This window comes from Hippichthys cyanospilos, chromosome 5 (assembly GCF_059441005.1).
Source record: "Hippichthys cyanospilos isolate Australia breed blue-spotted pipefish chromosome 5, RoL_Hcya_1.0, whole genome shotgun sequence".
Lineage (NCBI taxonomy): Eukaryota > Metazoa > Chordata > Actinopteri > Syngnathiformes > Syngnathidae > Hippichthys > Hippichthys cyanospilos.
In genome coordinates this window covers 18271793-18287777 of record NC_142373.1, presented here as the reverse complement: position 1 = coordinate 18287777, position 15985 = coordinate 18271793, and the positions used below count along the sequence as shown (strand labels likewise).

The 15985-nt window shown below is 37.9% G+C and overlaps 1 protein-coding gene across 2 annotated transcripts in view; it reads right to left on the bottom strand.

Annotated features, from left to right (window-relative positions):
* The window catches only part of LOC148423856 (partitioning defective 3 homolog B-like), a 118281-nt gene that overhangs the window by 52435 nt on the left and 49861 nt on the right, over positions 1-15985 (bottom strand). For both annotated transcript variants that reach the window (XM_088415659.1, XM_088415658.1), the window contains exons 19-20: positions 8182-8397; positions 6117-6342 (exon numbers count right to left, since the gene is read on the bottom strand). In XM_088415659.1, the coding sequence (XP_088271785.1) occupies positions 6117-6342; positions 8182-8397 (442 nt within the window). The remainder of the gene's footprint in view (positions 1-6116; positions 6343-8181; positions 8398-15985) is intronic.

Below are 15985 nucleotides of genomic sequence, written 5' to 3'. Positions count from 1 at the left end.
TTAGATGGAGATGAAGTACTGTATAAGGCGGACTGGATTATAAAACGCATTGTCATCTTTTGAGAAAATGGAAGGCTTTTAGGTGCGCCTTGCAGATGAACATGACAGCATCGCTCTCTGCCATTTCCACAAAGATGAAGGAATACCCACGGCAATCTTACCACCTGAACTTCATAAAAGCCAATATGAGAAGACACACGAGGAAAACAAGCAGACGTTTGTTGACTAAATTCTCATTACTTTTATTCTGTCACCCCTCCCTCTGCCGTCGCAGCGGGCCGACCCTTGAGGAAATCGCTGATTGACATTATGCAACCGTGAAAAACAAACTAACGCCGCTCACAAACACATACAGGCACAGGCGAACACACAACTGATTGGCAGGCATGACACCAGTCAGTGACACGCCAATGACTTCCTGTCACATTGCTTGATTGGCAGCTAGGGTGTCCATCCACCCATTTTGAGCATGTTCTCGCTAATTATAAAACAAAAGCCAAGTCCGGTCAGAAGGCAGTGTAGTTTTTGCATATCAAATTGAAAGGCAGCTCCTACTCAATTTAGAAATTGAATAACTCAAGTGGTTTTGGTTATAAGGTTTGTTTTAAGACATGCATTTTATTAGAAAAATAAACATGGCTTAAACAAGCAACAAGACACAAAATTACTCTTACTATTTTTGCAGGTAACCGTTTAATTTATGGAGTACACCAGTGGTTTGCAACCTTTGTCAAATTATGTACCTCATAAGGCTTTTTGATGTGTGATTTCAAAGAAAAAGAATACAAAGAAAAAAAAAAACACTACTGCATAGATTGTCAAAACTATCAAGATGCCACGCTGCCCTCCCTTAAATGCTTGCAAACAGGAGGTTGCGAGGTTCACCCTTTAGGTGTCAAATTTAGCCCATGTCCGGCTCTTTTACGGCCATTCAAACCATTGGTAATATTGTCAATTTTGGGCATATTGAAAACCCAATGTTTTATCATGCATATCACCCGATTTTTGCATTAATCCTTTCAATGGCAATTCACCAATGGAGCGCAATAGAAATTTTTGTGACACCCCAAAAACACCGGGTGGCGCTCATGGTCAACTTATGACATTTGCAAGCCTTTCAATGACTTCAATGATTGGCTGAGCCTGGACTCACATGATGCAAAAGTCTTCAAAACTATTTCAATTTCATTTATGAATACACAGCGCAGTTACTTTTGCTATTATCACATTTTTACCATTTTTGTACAAAAATATAAAAAATTCTATATGCATGAATAGGGCTGATGCTATCGAACATTTTGAGGGGTTGAAAGTAATTATATATTTTTATTTGAGGATGTTATGACACTTTCATTAGACCAAGTTGGGTGATAATATGGCCAGGCTTGTGAAAAATCCCCGCACACCCAGGAGTTAAGAAATATTTTTCAGTTAAGTAGACCCTAGCTAGTGCAAAGCATTTGGGGAGTGTTTGGGGGGAAAAAAGTTTGTGCCAGCGGTATCTGATGTATACAAATTTGTAACTCCATTTGTTTGTGGCATCTCGACATATTGTATTCAGCAACTCCAGTATAAATCTTAAGAAAATAAAAAGCATACACAGTTTCAACTCAATGTTACACAATTTAGCAATAAGTTGATTCATGTTCCAATTAATGTGTACTTAATTCGAAAAGAAAACTGCACAGCTTCTGTCACGGCATAACATTCGATTTGTTGATATCTGCATAAACCCTGTTAAAATCTCACATACATTCCAAGTGCCTTTACGTACTTGTAGCCCCATTTGAGCATTTCTGTTCACTATTTGAATTCAAGTGCTTGTACCCGATCAATCGCTTGTCAAACAAGTAAACATGTAAACCGAGACCACAAAGCAGTACTGGATGTAGCACTCCTCAACCCCACAACGGCGCGAGCTCTCCTTAATGGGCACCCCTGTTGCGACAAGATAATAGCCTCGTCGATGGAACATTTTAAGTCCACCAGAGGTGTCACATTTGGACCAGCTGATGAGAGAAAAGCATGAGGAAGGAGAGAAAGAAGGAACTGCATGCACAGCTGCCAAACGTTAGCGGGTTACGCACGCCGCATACGCACAGCGATGATTCGCGGGGACCATGAGCCAACAATGTGACGACCATCTGACTCTGTGACCAATCGCAAAGTGAATATTCATAATCTCTGGTCTGCATATTCTTTCAAATATATTTTTACCATTTAGTTGTCTCCTTGTGCAAAACATCTCATACAAAATCTCACACGCACAACCACAAACACTTACATGCACATACCAACACGTGTGCGCACACAAACACACACACAAGTGACTGGCATATCTGATTGGCAGATGGCAGCAGTCTAGTTGACAGAGCCAGCTGTCCACTTTCATTTTAATGAGTTCATGTGAATTAAAATGGAATTGGATTGAAGGCTTTCTGGTAATGTGGGTTTTATTTGGTGATACTTTGCAAAGTCCATCAGGAAAGAAAAAAAAATGCTTTCCATTTTTTTTTCCCTTTTCAGATGGTGCTCAGACAAATGAAAAGGTAACTGCGGGTAAATGCAAAAAGTGTGATCGCTGAACATGATTAATATAATCACACCAAAAACCAAACACATTAGGAATACGCCTGACTATACCACTACCTTCAGAGCATTACGGTATACATTTATCCCTCCGCCAATGTCGCGGATCTCGGCTTAGATGGAACTCCGAGGCGCGCCAATTTGCCCTTTTAGTCTCTAACCATTACGTGCAATCAAAGGCAGATAGAGCTGAGGCTTGAGGAAAAAGAAAGCCAAGAACATTTTGAATGAGACATAGATCACCACGCTGCAAGACTGGAAAAAAATAAATAAAATTAAAACAGAAGATGCTAGAAATAAAACTACCATGAAAATGTACAGTAGAGCCAAGTTTAATATACTATACCTCACAATACTGTATAAAAATGGGGTCCACGGGTCATAGCAAGTGACTAGGACTCCATGCCATGTGAAGAGTAATTACAAAAAATAAAGATTGGCATCAGAATTTTTTGCATTTCACACACTTTGATGCTTTTTTGCAGTTTTAGACTAACCTGTAAACTGTATAAACACTGTAAAAAAGTAATTACAGTTGTTGAAAGTTGATTTTTATACCGTTTTAGGTATACAACTTTCATAGATGATAATCTTATTTAGAGACAGCGAGGCTAGTGTGTGTGTGTGTGTGTGTGTGGGGGGGGGGGGGGGGGGGGGCCGCAAAAGGTTCTCTCTTTTCTGGGGGGCTTTGCAAAAAATAATTGCAAAACATTGCCATAAACCAAGAACCCTGTATACATATAATGCTTAAAATGTATTTAATTGGTGAAGCTCAGCGTAGTTATCCTTCAGTTCAGGATGAGATCAAATGAAGAAACATCGCCATTAAATCCAGCTTGTGTAACCCAAACAGGCACAAAAACAGCAAGTGGGCAATTTCAAAGTCAATAGCTCCAACATAACATTGGCAGAATCATTGGAAGAAAAACGATTTCATTCATCATCTGAAAATGTATAAAGCGCTACTGTCTTATGTAATAAATGATACACTAAGAAGGAGCTGTGAACATCTGCTAATAAAAAAAAAATGTTACGGTGGTAAGTCACACACGCAATACTGTATTTACATAAAGTGGTTACACAAAGTCTGCACACCTCTGTTCAAATGCTATGCTTTCAAAATTAAAAAAGGAGACCAAGATAAATCATTACAAATGCTTTACTGCCTTTAATATGAACTACAACCTGTACAACTGAATTGGAAAACTATTGTTTAAGAGCTCGAATGAAATCAAACACTCGAGACAATGTAGTTGCTAGTCCTGTGCAGGGAAAGGTGTCAAACATACGGGCCATGGGCCGGTTCTGGCCCAAAAACAGGTATAATCTGGCCCGCGTGATGATTTTGTGATGTAAAGTATAAAAATGAGCTGATTATTCTCAATAAATGAAAAACTTGAATTGTATTATGAGTGATAGGAATGATAACATTTTACGATTAATCGTGATGTTAGGCTTGTGATATTTTGGACAGTATTAACTCTTTCAGCACCATGGGCGAGAATTCTCGTCTTTTAGGGGTAGGGATTAGTGTTAGTACAATAATAAATACTAAAATTCTGGTCAAATACCTTTTTATGGAGGGTAGCCCACACCCTTGAATAATGCCTTACCTAATGCCTATTGAGCACTGTAGTTATAACTGTGACCATTGGATGACAGTGTTTCCACACTTACAACATAGATATTACCTACATGCGATTCACCTTAAGGAATGGAAATCAATCTGAATCAATCCACATTTACAGACACCTCGGACACCATATTTTGTCGGCCTTGAAAGATGAGTGAAAATGATAAATATACTGGCCATCTAGAAGTTTCCTTTTCCGATAACGCATGGCACTAAAAGAGTTAAAAAAAGAATCATAAATTTGAAGTTGTTTTAAATACATATAAAATATACCATGATTTCATTGGTCTCGCCCACTTGTGAATAGATTTTCCTCCATGTGGCCCGCAAGCTAAATCCACCCCTGAGCTAAGGAATAGGATGTATTTTGTCAATGTTGAGAATAAACCAAGAAGAAATTCACATTAAATGGGTACATACCTGCCACCATTTAAATCGGACCTGATTAACCCCAAATAAAGATGTTCAGATGTTCTAGTAAACTTCGTCATATTTGCTGGAATGACTGTGCATGGTTATCTCATTTTTCAATCTATTGTACATTCCATTCTTGTGATTTGTCTGTGAACGTATTTAACAACATTGCACAGAGAAACCAGACAAATACAATTTACCACTTTCATTTCTGCTTCCGTGACATTTTTTCCCCTTCAGCACCACTGGTATCATTGTGAATGAGAATTGTATATATATATATATATAAAAAAAAAAAGAAGAAAATAAACACCAGCAGACTTTGCCTGTTGTGTCCGTGTTGCTCCCGCAGAGTAGTAAAGTTACAAAATATTTCAATATAAATAGCAACTGTGAGGCACAATCAGTGGGATACAAGGCACTGCTTGATGTTTTTTTTTTTTTTTTTAAGTCCTGTAATAGTACTTCACAGAGATAGCTCTCGAAGAGAAGGTGTTTTTAAGATCAAATTACAAGCGCATGCTTTTCTACAGATGCGTATCTATGTAATGGGCATGTGAAATCCCTCAGTTCAATAACATTCATGCTTAAGAAAAGCAACCTGGTATTAGGTTAGAATTAAAGCAGAAAGTCCACATTGTTCTTAAAAACAGTACTCCCATTCACATTCTGTATATGCCTACTTTACTCTGCTGTACAGTGTTTGAGTTAATCACACCAAATAGCTCTAACAGATAATTTTAAGCACCTCTTGAGAAAATTGGGGCAGCGCTCTTATAGTGGTCTTTGTGTGCTAGGGAACACGTGATAGTGCTTCACAGGGGTAAGTGCTTGGTGCGTTGATGTATGCGATACGAGTGGATGGGGTGATCGCACACTGTGCTTGTTTACTTGCGCTGACGGAAAAACAGGCGCTGAATTCCATATTGCGTTATCTGGCATTATTATTTGCCGAGTCCGATGCGCTGCCCTTGGCTGACATTGTACGCTCAGAAAGACTTTTTCAAAATGGTACCTTTAAAAAGCTACTGCGCATTCCGGTCCGATATAAATTGCCCAGATTGGCTTGGACTGATAAAGTAGAAAAAAAAAAAAAAGAATCAGATGTTGTTGGTGTGAACGACCTTGATGTCATTAAACCGTTTTGTGAAACAACTTCAGAAGCTTGTACATGGCCAAACTAATAAAATGCTGAAAATGGGGCTGATAGTGGTAAAGCAATCTATTTATTGTCTTTTTTTTTTTTTTATACAATCAATAGCTTTTGTGCATGACACCTAGGATGATAATCACTCAAAATGCAGATGTGCTGTCTTTTTTTTTTTTTTTTTTTTTTTACTGCTCGAGTCTTAGCAGTGATCTCAATCTGTTTTATTTCAGTTTCAGGCTGTTGCTTTAAACCCAATGAAATATATACGAAACTATCACTCCCTATCCATCAGCAAATATTAGGAAAAAGGAGCGGGGGGAGAATACTCACCTCAGCAAGCCAAAGCCTATTTTCTTAGACTTCTTTTCAGTCTCCTCAGACTCCTCCGTTTTTTTCTTCTCCTTTTCTTTTCCTTTGTTTCTGTTCTTATCCTTCTTTTTGGTTTTGACTTTCTTTTTCTTGTCCGTTTTTGTTTTCTCCTCCACTGGATCCGCTACACCTTGGCGCGACGAGGTACTCGCTGGCGTTTCCCGTCCTGAACTCTGCTCGGATGCATCTAAAAGAGAAGATAAGATTAAAAGAATGAGAGTTAAATGGTGTGGAATAAGGAGACTAAAAGGCATTCGGCGTGTGTCTAATGAGATAATCCCAAATTTGCAGCACTTAAACCTTCTTTCAAATCAATTAAACGTCATTGACCCAAACAGCCGTGGATGTTGACTAATGTTTAAGTAGCGGCATATCGTTAGGTAGTCAAGTGGATATCACATCTGCGTCTTAGTTTTGAGGTTCAAATGACAGCTGTGGCCTTCAGACAAAAGAAAAATATGCACGCGTCCAAGATGAAATCTATTTCGTTTTGTTTATGCCTTAGTTTGCTCTTAATCCACTCGCAAAAAAAAAAATTCCGATATGCTTACACTGAGCGGCAAGAATAAAATGAGTATGCATGTCCACTCATCCGTCATCGCTGCAGGATTTACCATTCCTAAGCAAACATTTTGACTGAAATTATGAATGGCATCAATGTGAGGTCACTTTCAAGGACTGTTCTTTGTCAATTAACAGCGGCTTCCAAAAGTTTTGAACAATTAGAATCATGGTGACAGACAGGGCCAGTGCGTGTGTGCCTTGTTGACATGCCCTATTAGGTCCATCCTGTGTGTAGTGTAGTGATCTGAAACAGGCCATCTCATTACTCTGGTGGTGACTGATAAGAGTTTGCTGCTAATAACACTACTGGGAATTGAGCCACACCTCACAGTGAAACAAACCAAGCACATAGCGTTTACCCCCTGAATAAATATTTAACGCTGGAGCCCAGCTAAATATTGAATCATATGCTGAAGGACAATCTGCTGCATTGCTTCATAGTGTTTGTGTTGACAGCATTGTGACATTCTGGTAAAATCCAGTTTTTTTTTTTTTTAAGTCAACAAAAGTGAAGGGGCAGTCTATGCATTGATCACAGTGTCAGAGGCTGAAATGTTTGGTAGAGAGGACACACTCAACTATTCTATATATTTGCCCTTTGCATCAGTCAAAGGGCCTAGATACACCAATTCAACATCAGAAGTCACGAAAATTTGGTATGCGTCACTATGGTACAAGAGCGAGCAGAACTCTACGCTATTACTGTAACGGTGTGTTGACAAAGTGAAGAAACCCATACTGAAGGAAGACATACCGCATTTTCCACACTATAAGGTGCACCAGATTATGAGGCGCACCTTCAATGAGAATGGCCTATTTTAAAATGTTTTTCATGTATAAGGCGCACCGCATTATAAGGCGCTTAGAATAGAAGCAACAGTAGTGGCTGGGGTTGCGTTAAGCATCCACTAGATGGAGCTACGCTAAAGGGAATGTCAACAAAATAATAAATAATAATAAATCGGTCAAAGACAATTAAGACAATCAGAAATTAAGAAAAAAGATGATTTGAAGAAAGTACGTATTACATATCAAAATTTCAAACAGTGTGTTATCAAAAATTTAATTGAAAAAATACCATCATAACTGAATTACAGCGGTAAAAATGTAAGATTGTACATGATAATTAAGTTATTTTAATTTTTCGTTGCCCAAAAAGGAAAAATCGAGTTTATGCACATTTAACCCACGTGTAATTAGTGCATCTTGGCCTTAAAACAGCCACTGTTGCGTACAATGTTCTTGCTGTACATGGAGTAAAAATCTGAAGAGACAATTAAAAACAATAAAAACAGGAAACACACATACAAAAAAAACACAAAAATGCTGTTTCTGAAATGTTACAATGATGCAATTGCACTCTAATTGCAAAAATTTTGACGGATTCCAAATTGTAAATATGTTAACTATATTTGCTAAGTTGGTTTCAAAGATATAGCGGTTAGCTCAAAATGACACTTACCATCATCATCTTCAGGTGGTCCGTCATAGGACTTATCGATAGCTGCCCGGAAGCTCTCGTTGCAACCTCTTCCTCTGGTCATATTTGGACGAGGACGGTGGAATGGTAGCAGTTCATTCTTTCTATTAACTTCAGACATAGCAGTCTGCAAACTCTCCAGTGAACAGGACTTTTTCAAGCCGAGAGTCGGGCCGAGTCCAGCAGGAGTTTGTGGGGCTAAAAGAGAGCACAGAACACAAAGATAGAGCTGAAAATGCTGGGAAAGCCTACTGCAAATATTAAAAAAAAAAAAAGAAAGAGAAGTAAAATCAAATGGGGGTGTTGTCCAATATCAAACTCTCAGTGCAATTTTGTTTTGTGGAGATTAGGACTGAGGACAAAAATACAGACGAACTGGCCAGAAGTCCAAAAGCCTTTGGCACGGATGGCCTTTTCACAGCGACCGTGCCATGAAACCAAAACTGTGATCGAGTTTACTGTGGCATTGTTGAGTTTGTGATGGATGTGTTTGCTCGAGTCGAACGGCTTCGCTATCCATCATGACTGCATTGAGAGATATTACTGAGGGAGGAAGGGGAGCAGCAGAAGGAATGATGAACGCAACGGGAATGTAGCCGATTGCACGGAAATATCCAAAGCCAGAGAGGTTGTAGGTGCAAGTTGGACCACTTGGCGGATGCAAATACCATGTGAAGTGTGTGACCCAATGTATGGTTTATTAAAAAAAAAAAAAAAAACATAAAAAAAGAGAGAGAAAGAAAACCAGAGTGAGAGAGACAAAGAAAGAGAGAAAGTGCTGCATTCATGGGCGTTTTTTTTCAGTGACTAGGAGGAACTGCGGATATTCAACAAATAATGAATTTTTATAATTAAATGTTTCATATTCCTGCAAGAAGCTGACGCATTTCCGTGGTTTATACGATACAAGGGACAAAATGGATGGCGGAATAACATCAGGGAGGTAGCAAATCAAGTTTATTCCTGGGAACATGGTGACAGAGAGGAAGGGGGAAAAAATGGAAAGTGGTGAGCAAGACTCGGCCCGCTGCCAACTCAAAATACATTTGTACAGGTTAACATTATGCACACACGCACGCCGCCACACCTGATGGCTGGACTTTGTCGATACGATGCCACTTTGATTCATGATAGCTAAACCAGAATCACTTAAGATAATGATTCCCTATACGCATGACTGGTCTTGCGGTGTTTGTATGTGTGCGTATTTTGTCATGAGATTAGAAGGCTGATGACTACGTGACTGCAGAATCAATTTTGGCCCACCCACACGCAGTCAAAGCAGACACACAAACACACACGCGCGCATACACACAAAAACACAGAATGCATGCATGCATGCATAATTTACATTGGCTGCTGGCAGGAGAGATGGACAGGGGCTGTGACTGGTGATGCTCCCATCCATAAACACACCACACATTATGTCCAGATGCCGACTATAATCATCATTTAATGTAGAGAATAGCCAGAAAATTAAACGATAACATGAATATGACAATTAACTGCTGCTTTGTACAAAATACTCAGATGAGCCTAAGCTCAATCAACGATTCCGTTGAAATGTTGACATTATATCGCAAGTTTGCAATATTAATGTTATGAAGCAGTACTACTTCTCTTAACACAATCTCCAAAGTGTGACTGTAGCGAAAATTAACTCCTCCAGTGCCAAGCGTTATTGGAAAAGGAAACTTCGAGAGGGCTAGTATATTTACCATGTTTACTCATCTTTCAAGGCCAACACAATATTGTGTGCTAGGTCTATGTAAATATGGGTGGTATTATATGAAAGATTGACTTTCATTCATCAGTTACACTTGAATGTAGGTAACAGCTTTGTTATAAGTGTAGAAACACTGCCATCCAACGGTCACAGTTATCACTACAATGCTCTATTGCCTTATATACGAGTGTCAGCTCCTATCCATAAAAAAAAAAAAAAAAAATGTTTTTGACCAGAATTTTATGATTTATTATTGTTATTACCATTTTAAGAGATGAAAATTCTCATCCATGGCACTGAATGAGTTAATAAAAACCAAGGACACTTTTTGTAAAACATTTAAATGAAAATGTCCTAAAATCGAAAGATTTTGTTAGGGGTTAGAACCTAATCTGAACAAAGCGACGGTATTTTTCGGACCATAAGTCGCATTATATTTCTCATGATTTGAGCCCTGCGGTTTATAATCCAGTGCATCTTATCTACAGGGTTTTGTTTGTTGGTTTTGCGAAACACCGGGAGACCATTCACCGGGAAAGCAAATATGTGCATCTGTTCAAAGTGTCACCAAACAACTATGAAAATGAACTGAAAAGATGTCTATGCTCTTTTTGGCTATGCTCAAAAAGAGTTTCAATAAAATAGTAATAAAAATATTAAAATATGAATAGCTTGAATAAGATTTTGAATAAAGGTTTGTGATGTAAATTTTATATATATATATATATATATATATATATATATATATATATATATATATATATATATATATATATATATATATATATATATATATATATATAGGAGTTAATCAGGTTGCTGTTAATGTAACGTTGGCCCACTGCTTTTCAATGGCTGCATGGCGTTGCTGGATATTGTCTAATCAGCATCTGTCATGTTAATGGAATATTTTGGCAAGGGTAAAGAGCTGACTAAAACAGAATTAGACTTTATTGTGGAACCATAAGAGAGAAAAAAGGCATTCAATGATCAAGGAAATTCTGGGAAATGAGCCATCTTACCCTCTATTTCTTTTATAATGTATGTACATTTACTAATGCCAGTCAATATTAATCAGCAGTTTGAATATAAATAAAGAGCCAGGCCGTTTCTCTACCAGGATGAACAATGCTTGAGGTTTAATATCTTCACTTTGAGATATCCAACACAAAACCCCAAAGCGGTTTGTTATGTTGTCACTCAAACACATTTCCTCTCCAACATAAAGTATTTGTTCATAGCAGGATTTGTGTCATAAATGTAATTACCCCGGTCCAAATGTAAGATGATAGCATTAAGCTGCTTTTGGAGGGAGAGTGAGAAAGAGAGAAGGGGGAGAGGCATGACAGAACAAGTGATTAGTTGGAAAGGGTACTGACAGAGAAAAACACACACTAAGACGACGACACAGAAAGAGAGACAAAGAGCATAAGAAATTAAAGAGAGACAAAAAAAAAAAGCAGGACAACAAGAGGGGAACTAGGAGAGAATACAATAATGAATTAAGTCTCGAAAATAAAACACAATAAGATAGCCTGCCAAGCTATCCCAAAGCCTTATTGCTGGCACCAAGGCGATGGGCTACTTTCAAAGCCCAAAAAAAAAAAAATTGCACTTCAAGAAGGTCAATCTGAGCTAAAGTGGCGATATAGCTTAGCTTTAAACCGGAACTACTAGCAAAACCTCTCCACGTTCAAATGCAAAACACGACTGGAACCAATAAAGTTATTATCTTATAGCGAAGGTATAGAAAAGGTGTGAGCGTACGTACTCCACTAACTTGCACTTACCGCTCGTTTGTGTTGGAGGTTTGGAACTTCATACATACTCGACCTATTTTGGTATTTTTAGTTGAAAATGGTCCCCACCCAACCCAACTGTTCCCTCTTCCTGTTCATGCTGTTTCTGTATCTAGATAGAAGCCGGTGAGACAACAAACTAGTCGGGCCTGATTTAAATGCTCTTTCCGCCAGTTGTTGCCAAGTCAAGAAAACCCGCATTGCTTTGAGACAGCAATGGAGCAATGGATTCCATAAAGCTGACAGGCGCATATATTAACAAAACTCCTGGAGATATTATTTGATAATATTTTTACTTAGAAAGAGCATATTAGTTTTGTTTGTAACAAGGTTACAAATTAAATGGGGATCTTTAAGAAAATGTGCCCATAGGTCTCCTTGCCAGGAGACAATTTCCCAGTAAAACAAACGTGTGTATTTGTTCAAGGTGTCAATTTACGGAAAAAGGATGAAATGGAAATCTATCATTAAAAACATAAAAATTGTGATGTTAAGTTAAAGTTCTTGTGGGATGGAAATTTGATTTTTATATATGATATGATTGTATACATGAATTATGTGCAAATTCTGTGTTTTTATGTTCACAAAAATAATCAATTAAACAAAGGGGAGATGATGATGTGATTTATTATTATAATACAATATAATATTATAATATGTTTTTAAAACATTTCATATCTTTCAAGTCAGTTATCATCACTGAGCTGGAACGATAGATTACTGTGCCGGACAGCAAAAGTGCCGTACTAGTGGCTTGATTTAAATCAAACAATAATGCAAGTCTGCAGCAAGGAAGTTAAAGTGTTGGGCTTTAGTCCAAATAGAATATTTCCGCTCCATATCCTTATGCCAACTTTCAAAGGCACCATATTTCAAATTCAAATCTAATGGCCCAAGTATAGAAGTTGTTGTCCCATTTGTTATGGGGGAATATCTTTTTACCACTCCCATGTTTTAAAACCCACCCGTGGTCCTGATCTGGAATTCACCGAGATACTGAAACTGCCAATATTTGACGCAAACCCACTTCCTCGCATGACTTCTGCTCACTTCGTCTCCGCTCACTGTACCGCTTAGTGATAATATTTGAAAGTCAATGACTAATTTTTCCTCATCCATGCCTCGAGGAACGTGTTAGTACAAGAAGTGATATCAGGCTTCTTAGATGTTTAGAAATGATGCCCTATATCAAGATGATTCCTGATCTGATAGTTGTAATTCCACAACATCCATTTTACATATTACATCTTATCTCATATAATTTGCATCTTAAATCACCCCAACCCTAAAAAAAAAAATACAAATTACAGTGCAATGAGCAGTTTATGATTCATTGGCCCTAGGTGATTTCTGAGCGTAAGAACACTTTTATTATTAGTCCTTGACTGGAAATCTCATTAACTGAACTAAATGTATCTTAAGCAGGTCCTTACAGTAAAGTAGTTGTAAAAAAATACTCAACATCTCTGAAATATGAGTGGCTTAAAAGTAGTATATCATGAGCTCGGGTACATGAGCATATTTGAAAGATAACAATATGATCATTTTTTGGGGGTATCTCATATGATACAGTGTCAAAACAACCCACTTTTCATAACCTCTGATGATCGAGAGAGAGAGATAGAGAGATAGAGAGATAGAGAGATAGAGAGATAGAGAGATAGAGAGATAGAGAGATAGATAGATAGATAGATAGATAGATAGATAGATAGATAGATAGATAGATAGATAGATAGATAGATAGATAGATAGATAGATAGATAAACATGATCAGACTGCGACAACTCTCATCAATTGTACTCCAAAAACATTCATCCAGGACACTGTCAAAAATGTCACACTAAGCTTTATTTTTTTGGCTTTGCTTAGCAGTGAACCTTTTACAGTGTAGGTTTATGGATGACACAAGTGAGTCAGTACACTCCTCCTTAGTCAAACGGCAGTTTATAAATGAATCCATCTTGCAGGAAATTACTGACACATCAAGACAGAAACAAATGGCCCCCCTCTCTAGTTGCCTTTTTCTTTCAAGCATCATAATGTATACAATACACCCACATGTCATTGATAACTCTGCAGAAGCTGATAGAGATAAATGGGTGTACCAGCCAAAAAGGACAGTGCCGACCATCTACTGATTACAGCTCACTTTCATTGGCTTACTGGGGAAGATGGAGAGGGGTCAAGGGGCATTCGCTATTCAAAGCAGCAACCAAGAGCATCGCACTGAAAAAGATACATATCCGGTGGAAAACAAAAGGTATGCAAAGAGATGTAAAAAAAAAAAAAAAAAAAAAGGAGTAGAGCAGTACAAAGACTGAGCTATTTGTACTGCGTGTCTAAGGACTGTCGAGAAGAGCTAATGTGCAGTGATACACACATGTACACACCCGCAGAGACTCACAAAGATGCACTGCTCTCTCTCCCTGACAAATCAATACATCAATCCATATAAGCCTAACTAGGTGGCTTTTAGCTTGAGTCCCGAGCAAAGTCGGCAAGAACCAGCAAGACAAGGCAACAATGGACGAAAAAAAAAGATGAAGACAAATCCAAAAAAAAAAAAGAAGGAGAAGCGACAGATAGCGGTAAACAATCGCAGAGGCACGGGGATATAGCGAGACATGGCTCTCTGAAGACACATTTTTTGGCAGCGTCTTGGCAGTATGTGACTGTCATCAAAGTCAAAGTTGCACGAGGGAGAGATTCAGACAATGGGCTGCGGCAGTCTCCCTCAGCATCACGTACAAACACATTTTCGGGGAGCCGTTGTTCGTTCTAAGCCCCTCAGCCTGATTGTCAGCCTCTAAGCCTGAATGGTGTTGGCAAGAAATGGACTAACGCGAGGGCAACTAAGAGCACAAGAGCGAGGACATTAGCGGTGGGTGGAGGAAGAAATAATTGGGGAAGAAAAAGACATTAAAAACGCAACGCTAAACCGAAAGCTGAAAACTATTTACTCCAAATAGTAGTTCTGCCAAAAGGTCATTATAAAATGGATCAGTTGGACTTGTGCTGAGCGTTTTATGCGACTGTCTGCTAAAAACATTCTGACACACATTTAAAATCCACTTTTGTGCATAAATGAATACATGTATTCACATATTCATATGCTCATTACACACACACACACATAAAGCTCTGGGCTGTTTCTATTAAGATGGTAAAAGAAGAAAGTGTAACCACTTGTTTTTTTTTTGTCCCATCAGCAATATTCTTAGCAGGGTGTTCCGTTCTATTTAAAGTGGCTTCGGGAAAGAACCCGGCTGCAGTTGAAAAAGTTTTGGTCGATAAAATATTAGTGCTGATTTCATGCTTTATCTCTCAGAAACGATTAGCTCAATCATTAGAATTATCGCGACGCCGTCGTCAACAGCGTGAATATGATGCGCATCGGTCGACACGTTTCCTGACCATGCTGTATTGAATTTCTATACTGTCTGATATTACATTTATGTGAGAGAAGTTATATCCAATAAGAAGTGCCATTTATGTCACTCCCCGTCTCGGAGTCTGCTAAATTATAATATAATGTGGAGTGGATTATTTTCAAATGCATGATGAAGAATTTCCATCATCATCATCATCATAACACCATATGGAATGGATGATCATCAAATGTGTGTTGGCTTTTAGGGTGTGGAAGGGGAAAATTGGCGCATGATGTTGAAGAAAAAACAACGTAGCATTCCCATAAATGACTGTTTCAAAGCCCCCCCAAGAACCTACCCAACGCTCTGTAATATTTTACCAAATCCATGCTTACCGAATGTCCTGGCGAAATTCATTGTAAAACAATTTGGACAGAAATTTAAAAGAACTAAGTTGTGTATTTTCCTGAAAGGAAAAAGCCATTGAATTTAATTTGGAGGTAAAATTAACTTAGTTTCATATTTTCGCTGTTAACTTTACAATGTTATTTACAGAGATGCAGAGGTGTGTGTGTGTATATATATATATATATATATATATATATATATATATATATATTATATAAAATGTATATAAATATATATACTGTATACATATACATACAAAAATATAAACATATATACATATAGACACATCTATACATATGTATGTGTGTCTAGAATATGTAGTGTGCAAAGGTAATTGTGGATTTAAACTAAGAGGAAAAAAATTGGTTGGGTTTTCATATTTTGGGGAGGCATCAGCTTCTCATGCGGTGATTTGAGAAACATATTTGTATTCAGCTTTACATTCAAAATTAAAAGTGTTAAAAAAAAAAGAGGATATTTGC